At 39.3% G+C, this 14,094-nt stretch overlaps 1 protein-coding gene across 5 annotated transcripts in view; it reads right to left on the bottom strand.

Moving 5' to 3' along the window:
* Positions 1–14,094, bottom strand: part of Ttn (titin) — a 279,501-nt gene that overhangs the window by 196,538 nt on the left and 68,869 nt on the right. For 3 of the 5 annotated variants that reach the window (XM_090342545.1, XM_090342546.1, XM_090342547.1), the window contains one exon: positions 13,042–13,320. In XM_090342545.1, coding sequence (XP_090198671.1) covers positions 13,042–13,320 — 279 coding nt within the window. Of the gene's footprint in view, positions 1–413; positions 693–807; positions 1,087–2,326; positions 2,609–2,802; positions 3,082–3,327; positions 3,616–3,730; positions 4,010–4,119; positions 4,399–4,502; positions 4,782–4,873; positions 5,156–5,304; positions 5,584–5,711; positions 6,000–6,324; positions 6,604–6,700; positions 6,980–7,096; positions 7,376–7,468; positions 7,751–7,841; positions 8,121–8,234; positions 8,523–8,623; positions 8,903–8,999; positions 9,279–9,694; positions 9,974–10,076; positions 10,359–10,853; positions 11,418–13,041; positions 13,321–14,094 lie in introns of all 5 variants that reach the window. The other 2 variants (XM_090342543.1, XM_090342544.1) reach the window with 1 other exon arrangement.

Genomic DNA, 14,094 nt, shown 5'->3' with positions numbered 1-14,094 from the left:
ATTAACATACTAACAACAAAAGTTTTAAAGTTGTTAGGCAAACAATTCTTGTACCTATCAAATGTTGCTCTTTGGAGTCTCATCAATTTTAACAACTAGTCCTCTGGAAAAAAAATTTGCTTGTATTGCATGTTGGGCTTCCAATTGATTGTTTCTTAGTCAAATGATAGCTAAGACTGCATTTGCTGTTATCTCAAGAAAAGTGGTATATCCACCATAAGGCAGATGGCTAGTTATTTTTTAATCACACAAAAATTAGGGAGTGTTTGAGAGAGATTCATTAGACCTTTCCCCTAAGTCTTCCAAATAGGTGAGTACTAAATAAGTGCTAGAAGAATTCAAAACAAAAGATTCTGCCGATAAGTCCTTCTGAAATCTGACATCCATTTCAATTAATGGACTGTGGTACCAACCTAAAACAGTCAGTGTGGCCATGTTTTCCCTCATGCCACCATCGTTCTTGATCTGGCAGACATACTTCCCAGCATTAGCTGGCTCTGTTTTTGCAAACTGCAGGGTTGCCACATTGTCCACAAATGAAATTCTGATGTTGTCACTTTCTCTAATCACTTCTTTCTCTTTAAGCCACTGGACGGAAATGGGCTGGGCACCTTCTATGGATGCTTGTAACTCCGCTGGCTCACCAGCTACCACAGTGAGGCTGCTCAGTTTGGAAACAAATTTTGGTGGTTCTGAACAGGAAAAGATGGATGGAGATTGTTGAAAAGAGGGTCCAGATAATAGAAGAAAAAAGCGAGCATTGCATGCATTCCTGACATATCTGCCACACTCAGGAAACATGTTTACCTTTTAATTGAATTCTACAAATACAAGTATCACTTCCCACTTCATTCTGTGCTTTGCAGTGGTATTCGCCGATGTCTGAGGATTCCACATTGAGGATGTGAATACTGGCATGGAAGTTTTTAGAGGTGATTTTGTATTTCTTGCTGCTTCTGAGCTGCCGCTTGTCTTTATACCACACCACCTCAAATGGTGGTGTTCCTGATAGCTCACATTCAAGGCTGATTTCAGTATTTTTAAGAGTTTCTACTATAGGAGGGAAACTGCTAAAAACAGGAGGCTCTGTGAAAAACAAGAATGTCTCATGAATTGGACCAGTTAATTTCATTAGAATAAAGGGGTTTTGCTTATTTCTTGTTTATAAATCGTGAGGAAGTTGTAAGAGACCATAATGGATAAATGACATCTCATAGGATGATTATTGAACAGTAACTGCTTCAAAGAGGCCATTAATCTTTACAAGATAACTGAGTGAGTAGAAAGCATAGATGCTAGATATTGTGACTGAACAGTTCAAAATTCAGTTTATTCTTCCTCATTACTTTACATTTGACTACCAAGTTGGTACAAAACTTATAATCAAATAAGTATATTACCAAAATTGGTTTGCAGGAGTTATGGAATTCTACCTTCAGTAATGCTTCAGGAATGTATGTTTCACAAATGATGTAGCCTGAAGCCACCATGACAGCTGAGATTTATGCCTTCTATTTGGAAAATAGTGATTGCAACACTATTGCAACATGATACACCTGGGCTTAGTGGCAAAAATAAATAAATAAATCTTTCTCCCTATATATCTATATTTTACACATATACTATATAGATATTTAACAGTGGGAAATGATAGCAGGAAATACCAACACTATTTTTATCATGGAATAGTCCTATGTTTAAAAATCTTTGGAAAGAAAACATTACTTTTCCTTCAAAAATTTAATATTAAAGCATATAATGCTTGTGCATTAAATAAATATAATAAATACTCAATGTTCTTAAGGCATACATTATAAGTGAAAAAAATACTATATATGTAAGTTTATGGAAGGAAAAAGACTAATTTTAAAAATGCTTATTTTTTTTTGCCAGTCCTGGGCTTGAGCTCAGGGCCTGAACACTGTTCTTGGACTTTCTCAAGGCTAGAACTCTACCACCTGATCTTTAGCACTACTTCTGGCTTTTTTCTATGTATGTGGTACCGAGGAATCAAACCTGGGTCTTCGTGTATGCTAGGCAAGCACTCTACCACTAAGCCAAACTCGCGGCCCCCTAAAACTGCTTTTTTGGGGGTATTTTTTTTTACAATATAGATGCTTAGCCAATGTATTTTAAGGTACTCAATATTATGGTGTTGGAATAAGAGGAAAAATATCTCAACATGACTAAATACACAGAGAAAACATAGGGAAACATCCTATGATTTAAATGGAAACTGAGATAGCAGAAAAGAATACAGAGCTGTGATGCCCAGGGGAGAAGATTAAGTTCTAATTAATTAAGAATATGAAAATAAGATTTCTACCTTTTACTATAAGCTTGGTACTACAGCTTGTGCTGCCAGCAGGATTCTGGGCCTCACAAATGAAATCTCCACTGTCCTCAGTACCCAGATTGTTCATCTGTAGGACAGCCACTGAGTCGATGAATGTCATTTGGTACTGATCAGTGGCTAAGAGTTCATGTTCGTTTCTGTACCACACAACTCTGATTTCTGGAGATCCGGTTATCTTGCATTCCAAGCGTGTGGAATCACTGGCTTTCACTATTTTGGATGCTTCTAGTTTCTTTACAAACTTTGGTGGTTCTAGAGTCAAGAATGAGGAGATAATGAGGGAACAGAAGTGAATAGCACAAGTTTAGTCATATACAGGTAAAAGAAAACTTGAGAGTGATGTCTGACAAACACAGTCTATTGTGTTAGAATGATCCCTTGTAACAGCACAGAAGGAAACAGAGCAACAGGTCAGACAGAAACATAAAACAATCAAACTTGCACACCTGTCACAAGCAACATTGTAGTGCAAGAGTCACTACCAACATCATTGGTAACTTGGCAAGTATATTGTCCAGTCTTGGAAGCATCCACTGAATAGAGATTTAAGAAACTAGTTGAGCCTTCCAAACCAATGAAGCATTTAGGTCCAGAGGCAAGTTCCACATCATCCTTGAACCATCTTATTTTAAATGGTGGTGTTCCTTTTAGTACGGCCTTAAATTCTACAGTAGAATCAGGTATGGCTTGTTGTCGCTCAGGTTTTTCTAGGAAACTTGGTGGTTCTATAGATTTCAAGAGAGATAAACTTTTAATATACTTCTTGTAGTTGAGATGTTTTGACAGTTTGATGTACATATAAGAAAACTTAGGAAAAGAGATAATAGCTGAATATTTCTTGAACTCAATGAACCTATATCTAAAGAAATAGAATTTTTACATTTTAGCTTTAAATGATGTAATATAAGAATAAGAGAAATGTATTTTCAAATATTCCCAAAGAAGAACCAAGAAGGTAAGGAAATTCTAACCTTTCACAGTTAAGATGCCACTGCATGCATCATCTCCTGCTACATTTGACACCTTGCAAGTATAATTTGCAGTATCTTCTAATTCCAGATTATTAACTTCCAGTGACACTGTGTTCTCGTGGCACACGAGTCTGTATTTTGCACCTGTAGATATTTCTTTCCCATCTTTAAACCACTGAGCACTAATAGGAAGTGAGCCAGAAACTTTACACTCCATATGAATAGAAGAGCCCAGAACTTTATCCATTTTACTTAATTTCTTGGTGAATGATGGAGGAATATCTTGATCTATCCAATAGAAACAGCAAAAAGGTTTCCATTAATGTGGATTTTATATGACCTGGACTTTATATTACAAAGGACATAATTGAGACAAGGGAGTTGACTGGGAAATGATACACACCTAGCACTCTCAGGTAGGCATCACAGCTACTGCTTCCAAAGTCATTTTCCACCTTGAAAGTATACTGCCCACTGTCTTGTTTCATTACTGACTGAATCCTGAAACTGGCTACGTTATTTTCAAAACTCATTGAAAAATATCTACTGGGTACAATTTGTTTCCCATCTTTAAGCCATTTCACTTTGAGTTCTGGTGTTCCAGCCACAACACACTCCAAGGTCACAGGATCTTTCTCAGTAACATCAAACGATTTAGCTTTCTCTATGATTTGAGCAGGTTCTGCAATAAGAATGGAAATGGACGTAAGTTACATTGATGGTTTCACTAAAGCTAAGCTATGTTTCTGAAACTGTTTCCATGGACTTCTGGGAAAGAGGATGGTCACCAACCTTGTACTAAAAGGAAAGCGTAACACCTCTCAACACCTGACTCGTTCTTGGCTTGACAGGTATATCTCCCACTATGTCCATTATCCACACTCCTGATGTGAAGTGTGGCCACATTGTCCACAAATGAAATATGAACATTGTCATCTTCATCGAGAATCTGGTCATCCTTTAGCCATGCTATGGAGATGGGGGGTGAGCCTGCCACAGTACCCTGAAATGTAGCAGAACTTTTCAAAACAGTGGTGACATTTTCTATCTTCTTGGTGAACGATGGTGGATCTGTGATCAAACAAGACAATGTGTAAAGATGGAGTAGATTTTTAATTCTAACTCATCCTATGATTAAAGAGCCTTCAGAAGTTTTAGCCTTTCATATGACTGACCTTTCAGGGCAACTCGAGTACTGCAAGAGCAGCTGCCACCTTCATTGGTTATGATACACTGATATTCACCCGTGTCAGAAGGGTCGCATTTGGTTATGTGGAGGTGAAACACTGACACCTGGTCAGTCACTATATATTTTTTGCCACTTCTAATTTCTTTATTATTCTTCAGCCACGTGACTTCAAATGGAGCTGTTCCTGTAACCTCACACTCCAGCTCCACGTCACTGTCTTTCACGACTTCCACAGGCCTCAGTTCTCTAACAAAGGTGGGTGGTTCTACAGAGTTTAAAGGAAGACAAAGAATAGCTTACTCAAGAGAAGCCCCAGGCCCATCAGGCAGTACAGCAAAGCAGAATCCATTAACTAACCTTTCACTTTCAGTTCAATGCTGCAGCTTGCTGTGCCTGCTTCATTTCGAGCTTCACAGACATAAGTCCCGCTATTTTCTACCCTGGCACCAGAAATCTGGAAACTGGCTAGGCCATCCACAAAGGAAATGCTGTGTTTCCTAACATCTGTTATTTCATTCCCATCCAGATACCAAGACACTCTGATCTCTGGAGTGCCTGTTATTTGGCATTCAAATGTTGCTGATTGTCCATTCCTCAACACTAATACCGGACTGGGCTTCTTAATGAATTGAGGAGGTTCTGAAGATGGAAAAAGAAGAGTGTGATGTTGGGATTTTTTCTTATAAGAAGGTACAATTAGCAATATTTTCTTAATAGACTTATTTCCTCTATCCCCTCTCCAAGAGAACATAGAGAAACAAGAAAATGAGAAGATATTGAGACCAGACCTTTGACAAAGATAGTGGCTTTACTGGTTGCTGTGCCCACATCATTGCTTAGTTGGCAAATGTAGGTCCCAGAATCAGAGGCTTTGGCTGAAAAGAGCTCTAGAATAGTGGAGGTGTCATCCTTCCAAATGGAGCGAGATGCCCCAGAGTGCAACTCTTTGTTATCTTTAAACCACTTGATGGCCATGGGCGCAGTGCCACCCACAAGTGCCTTCAGGTGAACCCGTGTACTGGGGTTGACATCTTGTGACTGAGGCTTTTCCACGAAGTAGGGAGGTTCTGGGGTAAAAGAACCAAAAGCAAAAATAGAGAGAGGGAAATTTTGTTTTAGAATGGAACAATGAAGCTAAGAGATAAGAACTGAATGGCCAATAAATCCTTGATGAGTAGAGATAAAAGTTGCCAACCTTTGACAGTCAGATGCCCGCTGCACTGGTTGTGGCCTGCTTTGTTGGTGGCAGAACAGGTGTAGGTACCACTGTCTGAACCTTCTAGCTGAGTTATTTCCAGGAAGGCAGTATTATCATGGAAAGAGAACTTGTACTTGTCACTAGCTGATATTTCTTGGTCATCTTTGAACCACTGGATGCTTATGGGATGTGACCCAGCCACTATACATTCTAAGTCAATAAAGGACCCTTTAATACTGTCCATTTTCTTCAGCTTTTTGGTGAATGAAGGAGGTATGATAAGATCTATTTTTAAAAAAGGAAAAGGAAGAAAAAGGTTATAATCTCCTCTCTCTCTCTCTCTCTCCTCTGTCTCTCTCTGTCTCTGTCTCTGTCTCTCTCTCTCTCTCTCTCTCTCTCTCTCTCTCTCTCTCTCTCTCTCTCTCTCTCTTTCTCCCCCCTCCCTTTATCTCTTTTAGCATGCTGGGATAGGTAGTGACCTCAGGGTCTCTCCCATGCTAGGCCTGTGCTCTGCCTCTGTGTTATACCCAAGCCCTGCATTTTCTCTAACTATAAGAGAGAAAGAAGCTTAGAAATACCCAGCTTCTCTTGATAGGTAAGAAATACCAACCTAAGACATTAATTCTAGCCTTGCAGCTGCTTCTCCCAACATCATTTTGGACTTCGAATGTATATTCTCCACTATCTTTCTTTTCGGTAGAAATAATCTTCAGTATGGAGACCCTGTCGGTGACGCTGATTTTGTATTTTGGACCTAGTGTCAGTTCTTGGCCATCCTTAAACCACTTGGCTACAATCTCCTTGGTTCCTGAAAATTTAACTTGCAAAGTGGCTGGGTCTCCTTGGGTGACATCTATGGACACAGCCTCTTCAGTGATTGTCGCAGGTTCTGTAGAAAACAAAGTGACAGATGTAGGCTCTGATCTGCTGTTCTGATAAACCAATATCTGGATTTCTTCAAAGCCAAGGAAACTTTCTAAACTAACCTTTGACTGAGAGCAATGCTGAACATCTTTGTATCCCGGCATCATTTTTGGCCTGACAGACATATTTCCCATCATGTTTGACTTCAATGCCACTGAGGTAAAGACTGGCCACATTGTTCTCAAATGTCATTCTTGTATTATCATCTTCAGTGATTTCATCATTATCTTTTAACCAAGTCACTGTGATTGGCAAGGAGCCCTTCAGAGTGGCCTGGAAGGCAGCTGTGCCTCCACGAAGGGAGCTGGTGCCCTCGATCTTCTTTATAAAGGAGGGGGGTTCTAACAGAAGAAAGGATTTTTCAATCAATACTAGCTCTATAGAAAAACTAGCTATTTTTTCCATTTAAAGAATTAACTCTACAGAAGAGCCAGGTTCTCGTTTGAGCCGATACTAACCTCTTAACGTCACCCTGGCACTGCAGGTGCTGCTGCCCACTTCGTTGGTCACCCGACACTGATATTCACCAGCATCAGTGGCAACGAACTTGAGGATCTGCAGGCTAACTAGCTGATCCTGAAGGAAGGTTTTATACTTTCGACCACTTCGCAGGGTTGTATTGTCTTTGAACCAAGTGATCTCAAATGGAGGTGTGCCTGCCACCTCAGCCAACAACATGACGTCGTATTCCTTCAATACTTCAATGGGCTTAAACTCCTTCGTAAAGTAAGGTGACTCTATAGTAGAAAAGGAAGGACTTGAGTTAACTGGCAAGGGGTCTGTGCTATGGCCTCAAAAGTTGGCAATTCAAGGACAAAGTAGACACAAACCTTTGACTATTATAATGCTAGTGCAGTGGTCACTGCCAGCCTCGTTTTGAGCCTCACACATATATTCACCACTGTCTTCAATGGCAATATCTGTAAGTCTTAAAATGGCAATGGACTCCATGAAAGACATTTTGTATTTGTTGCTGTCCTTGAGTTCTCTATCATTTGCAAACCATGTTATTTTGATGGGAGGAGTACCAGTTACTTTGCAGGCTAGTTGTGTGGCATCTCCTTTCTTTAACAGTTGTGATGGCTCTAACTTTTCCACAAATGTAGCAGGTTCTGTGGAAGGAAGATAGTTTATTAAGAAATGTGATGAAGAGGATCTTCCATAACAAGAGTAGCACAAAGATGTCAAGAAAAGAAGGCCAACCTTTTACAAACAAGTTCGCACTGCACTCCACGCCTCCAGCAACATTGTTAACTTTGCATGTGTAGGTGCCTGAATCAGTAGTTTTTACTGCATAGAGTTCCAAGGAACTCTCCAAAGCTTCTTTGGTAATATAACAGCTTTCACCAGAAACCAGCTCTTTGTCATCCTTAAACCATTTGATAGTAAGTGGAGTGGATCCTTGGAAAGTGCTCTTCAGGCAGACTGCTGAGCCAGGGAGAACAGCCCTGGATCCTGGTTTAGTTACAAAACTGGGTGGTTCTGAAGAAGGAGTATAAGAACGAATTTTAAAGAGTTAAGAGATGGGAACTCAGGGAAGAACACTTAATTTGAACAAGGTCTATAGTAAAAATGAAACACAAAGTCTCTGCCAACCTTGAACAATCAGGGCTCCACTGCTGTCTTTGCTTCCCACGGAGTTGGTGGCTCGACAAGTAAAATTCCCTGCATCGCTCATGTCTACTCTGCTGATCTCCAAAGATGCTGTGCCTTCCACAAATGCTATTCTGTATCTGTCAGATGCCACTATTTCTTTCCCGTCCCTCAACCAGGACACCCTCATGGGGAGAGAACCCGCAATCTTGCAGTCTAGCCTGCAGGCACCGCTAAGGATACTGTCCACATTACGTAAAGGTTTGGTAAAAAATGGAGCGATGTCTCTATCTGTTCATGACACAAGAAGAAGAAAAAAGATCAACATGGAAAAGTGCTCAGTTGCTCAATGGCTCATTTTTGGTCGTTTGTTGGGTTCTAAAGATACTAACCTAATACTGTGAAGGTAGTCTCACAGGAGCAGCTGCCAGCCTCGTTGGAAACCTCAAATGTATACTGGCCACTGTCATGCAATTCAGCCGAATAAAATTTGAGTTGGGCAACATTGTTTTTAAAACTTATTCGGTACTTTTTACTGGCAACCAAGGGCCTCCCATCTTTGTACCACTTGGTCTTGAGTTCGGGGGTGCCTGTGACTGTGTATTCCAATGTGGCTGGGTCCCCAGCTGTCACCTGGATTAGCTCTGCTCTCTCAACGATTTTTGCAGGTTCTACAAGGGCATGAAATAGTTAGTATACTTTGGTGTGAATGAGGGGTTCACTTTCAAGGGAAAGGGTGACTCAAGTTCAAACTGTTCCTACACTAACCTTTCACTGTCAGTTCACCAACAGATGTTTGGCTTCCAGCTTCATTTTCAGCCAGACATGTATATTTGCCAGCCAAATTAATCTGGACATCAGGGATTATCAAGACAGCAACACCATTGGAAAAGCTCATTTTGGCTTTTCCATCTTCTTTAATAACCTCATGGCCTCTCATCCAGGAGACAGAAATGGGTTCAGACCCTCTGACTGCTGCTTGCAAGGTAACAGTTTGTCCTGCAAGTGCGGTAAAATCATCTACTTTCTTGACAAACGTTGGTGGTTCTAGTTAAGGAAAAAGCATGTAACACATCAGTTTTCACAGACTCTCAACGCCATCTTTCCCTAAGAGATTCTATTTAGATTATATTTGTCTTTCTTACTCCTACTATTTGATAGCATTGGTTAATTAGAAAGAAAAAAGAAAATTCAAGAATTTAACAATTCCACCAAGAGACTGACATAGAAGATAAATGCTTATCGGCTGACAAAACACCTAATTATCAGGTAATAAATATTCACAATGGCATTGCGATAAGATCACTGGCTTTGTTCCTTGGGGCCCCCAAATCAAACCAAGATGATGTTAAATGTAAGGTTAACAGAAGACAAGAGGAACAAAGTGTCAGCTTTCTGTTCATGCATTACCCAAAACTATCTGGGCAACTCGTTAAAGATATAGTGGCTTTTCACACACTGACCTTTTAATAAATGTGTTGCACTGCAGCCACACTTTCCGACTTCATTGGCTACAACACATTCATATTCACCAACATCAGCACTATTGAAAGAAAAGATTTCCAGAGACACAAGAGACTTCTGGGAAAACAGCCTGTATTTTTTACTACTTCGTATTTGCTTCTTATCTTTGAACCAGCTAATTTCAAACGGTCCTGTGCCTGCGATTTCACACTGTAGCACAGCATTTGTTCCTCTCACTATGTCTGCAGGCTCAAGAGTTTTGACGAAAGAAGGAGGCTCTACAAAAAGCATGAAAGGATTGGTAAATAATGCGTGCCCAGCAGAGAAAAAGAGACTTTTTCCCCCTCAGAGAAACAGCAGCCCTCATCACAGCACACAAACCTTTGATAACTATCTCCGTACTGCAGTTGTCACTACCCACATCATTCATGGCTTCACACGAGTATGTCCCACTGTCTTCCACTTTCACGTCTGTGATGTCAAGGACAGCCTCAGAATTGACAAAGGACATTCGGATTGTGTTACTCTCACTAAGTTCTTTGTTGTTTTTAAACCAGGTCACTTGGATCACAGGTGAGCCTTTTAGTTTGCAATGCAGGCGTGCTGATTCACCCGGGAGCATTAAGTAAGAGGGGTCCACCTTCTTCACAAAGGATGGTGGTTCTACGTGAAGTGTACAAAAGAGAGAATGGCAAAAAGAGCTGACACATAAACTCCATACAAGAACACAGGTCACAGGAAAATACCTGCATGACTTTTCTGAAACATGAGTGATGTATTTGATAGCTTTCTGGCAATCTCAAACTCTTCACTCATTCATCCCTTGATTTAACAACAAACAAGCAAACAAACAAGCAAATGGACTATACCTACGCAAAAAAGATGAACTTAATAAAAGAAGATAAATATGAATTGCCAAGACATGAAGATCTTAGAAATTTTAAGCAAGTTTTGTTAATGGCAGACATTTATTTGAACAGAACAAATATAAGAATTCTGAAGAAGATTCAAACAAACACAGTCAAATAATGCCAGGATGTTCCCAGGTCCACATGTTGGCTAAATGGAATTAGTTTTTATAACAAAGGATATGAACGATGTTATACTGAGATTCTCTTTCAAAGAAAGAAGTGATAAATGGTTCCCTGGGAATCTTACCTCTGATAGTGACTGTGGCTGATGAAGAGCTACTTCCAGCCTCATTGGAAGCTGTGCACACATAGGTTCCAGAATCTTTTAATTTGGCCAGAGGGATCTCAAGTGATGCTATTTTATCTTCAAAATATATCTTATAATCTTTCCCAGGGGGAATTTTCTGCCCATCTTTGTTCCACGTGACAGTGACTTTCCTGTCTTCATCCACTTGACACTCAAGGTGGACCTTCTTATTGATGGCTGACTGTGCAGGCTCTAACTCTTTAATGAAGTGCGGTTTGTCTATGATGATCAACTCTGCTTGGCACATATCTGCTCCAAACTTGTTGGAAGCTTTACAAGAGTAAACTCCCCTGTCCTGGATAGTAAGATTTGAGAGTTCTAGACTGTGCTTGTTCTCTGCATCCGAAATCCTGCAGTTAGGTGAAGGTGACAGGGCAGAGCCATCTTTCTGCCAAATGGTTTCAATCACAGGAGTCCCTGACACCGTGCAGAGAAACTTGGCTGCCTTACCCACAAAAGTTGTAAGAGACTTGGGTCTGGAGAGAAAAGTTGGTGGATATGCCTCTGTAAAAGAAAATTTTTTAGCATTAAAGGGAGTCTCACCAAAGCTCTTGCCACAATTATATTATCCCAAGATAGAGGTGAGTTATTCTTTAGGTAGACACGGGATGTTATCAAAAATAAAGTAATCCATTTAATAAGACCAAAAGATTCTTTGAAGGAAAAGGAGGAGTGTTCTTTATAAAGGAATGACACATCACTTTGTGTGTATGAAAGAACAAATGTTTCTTTGGGAAGCAACATTGCTATAGCTTTGTCCTTATTGTGATGGATTCATATAAATTATTTGATAAGCAACTAAGCTGGTATTTTAATTCTGCAAATGAGAAGAATATGCAAGAAAGATCAAGAGAATATACTTGATTATTTTGAAGGTGTTAGGTGAGAAGATTGAGTTTTGTAAGGTCTTTCTATCCCCCTTGTTAAATGCCAGGATATTTTAAATGGTTTGACTGAAAATGTATCCCATGAGCAATCTCAAACCTATAAAAATATTTAATTGGACTCATTTCCCAATTCCATTCCATGTTATAACAAGATTTTAGAATTATTTTTGGCTTACTAGCTTTTAAAAATCAACCTCCTTTGTCCTTTCCTCTTGCTGAAGCTTTGATTCAGTGATATTACTAAAATTGGCATTATTTGGGTAAAGAAACATCCAAAGACATCATGTAAAATATTTCAATATACTTGGTTTCACGGAAACGTTTTGCTTACAAAATGGAAACCACTGACTAGTAGGGTCTGGGTTTCTTGGAATGAGTGATTTTTTTATATGTACAGAGGTGTCTAAAATGAGAAAGCTTAGTAGAACTCTGGCTTGTTTATGTCCAGGAGTCATGCTGATATATTTTTCCCCTAGATGCTTTTTATTGAAAAGCACATTACCTTCCAATGGCCAGTGTATGATTTTGGGGTACTGCTACCCTATTGCTCAAACTACAGTTCCTATTCACGCTTTGTCTTAGAAGAAAAAAAAAGTGTGTGTGTGTGTGTGTGTGTGTGTGTGTGTGTGTGTATGTGTGTGGGGGGGGGTAGGGGGAGAGGGCATAAAAAAACTATTAATGTTTTGTATACCAATTTCAAGTGCTTTGCAAATACTAACTTGTTAAAAAAATCCCATATGTCAATTAGAAAGCAGAACACTATTTGTGTAGTGATTCTCCTTAAGTTTAGAAAACAGCTTTTGGTGAGAATCTCTGTAGTACTATATTTAGCAATCCTCCCTCATCTTACTTCAGATTTAATTTTAGTCTTATAGGCTGGCTTAATTTCTTTTGTAATTCTGTTTCTGATTGATGATTTAGTTCTAAATTCCAAATGCATGGAGATATCATTGATGTTTTATTAGCTCTGCACTCTTTTGAAATATATTATAAGGGACCAAACCAAGATGATTTTATAACTTAACCCTGTTCTTAATCCACTCTTTCCCTTTGGCTGCTGATGAAAATAGAAGTATATAGAATAATGGTTTATCCTACACAGGCTCTGCATCCCTTGCTATTCTGTTCACACCATGTTGTTGGTGTGTCTGGCTGGTAGCACTTCCTGCGCCTGCAAAGGAAACAACATAAGCAACAATGTGAAATGAAATGACAACCTTCAAGACCATGCGCACTGTTACCTGTAACGGTTAGTGTGGCCATACAGCTAACGCTGCCGTATTCATTGGAAGCTTTGCAGGTGTACTCGCCACAGTCGACTACCTGGGTTCTCAGGATTTCCAGGCTGGACACATAATTTGAAGATCGAATGGAACACTTGTCACTCTCAAAAATTTCCCGGCCAGCTTTAAACCACTGGAACCGGACATTGGGTGCACTTTGGATCTCACAGGTGAATTTGGCCAGGTGGCCCAGAGCTACTTCCAGAGGTTCAATTCTCCTTTTGATCACCGGGGCAGCTGCAAAGGAAACAGAACCCATTAGTATGCCACTTTATCAGGCATCCCATATTTTTCTCTTTCTTCTAACTTTTGCTGCTGCTAATGAAGTAATTGAAATTGGTGAGATTACAGCAGTTTAAGACAAACGCCTAGAAAAAATGAGAAAGATCATTGAAGGCAAAAGAAGACAATAAGCAGCTTTCAATATATTCAATTGTTACTGTGCAGTGACTTGTGAAAACAATGATTGAAATGTGATGCTATGGGTGTACATGCATTACAGCATGATATATAAATATATATAAATAAATATAAATATACCATGCTTACCAGGAACACTGCAACTAAAGTGAGAAAATACAATACATTAAGTAAAGTGATTAAGTGAAACAATAGCAAAAAATAAACCCAAACAACAAACACAAATGGACCACTAATCATGGTTATTTCAATTTATAGATGGGAGTGGTTATTTTGGAATGGTTAGCTATTCACAAATAGCTTTCCATTAGATATCATCAAAGTATTATTAGATAAAATAACTAAAATGTATATTCATCAGTATCATAAAAAGATATGTTTTAGTTTTAAAAATAGTATCATAGTCTGATAACATACTATCAGGTAAGGCAGTTGAAGAAAGTACAATAACCATGATTATGTCTGTGAATTCTTTCTTGTTCTAAATAACTTGTAGTCCAAAAGTGAAAAATAAGTGACAATTCTGTGCCAAAACCTAAATTATTCCAATCCAGTGGGTATTAGAGTTTGAGCCATTTCATCCATAATATC

This window comes from Megascapheus bottae, chromosome 12 (assembly GCF_031878675.1).
Source record: "Megascapheus bottae isolate mThoBot1 chromosome 12, mThoBot2.hap1, whole genome shotgun sequence".
Lineage (NCBI taxonomy): Eukaryota > Metazoa > Chordata > Mammalia > Rodentia > Geomyidae > Megascapheus > Megascapheus bottae.
The sequence above is the reverse complement of the archived record's forward strand: the minus strand, read 5'-3'. Positions and strand labels throughout refer to the sequence as shown.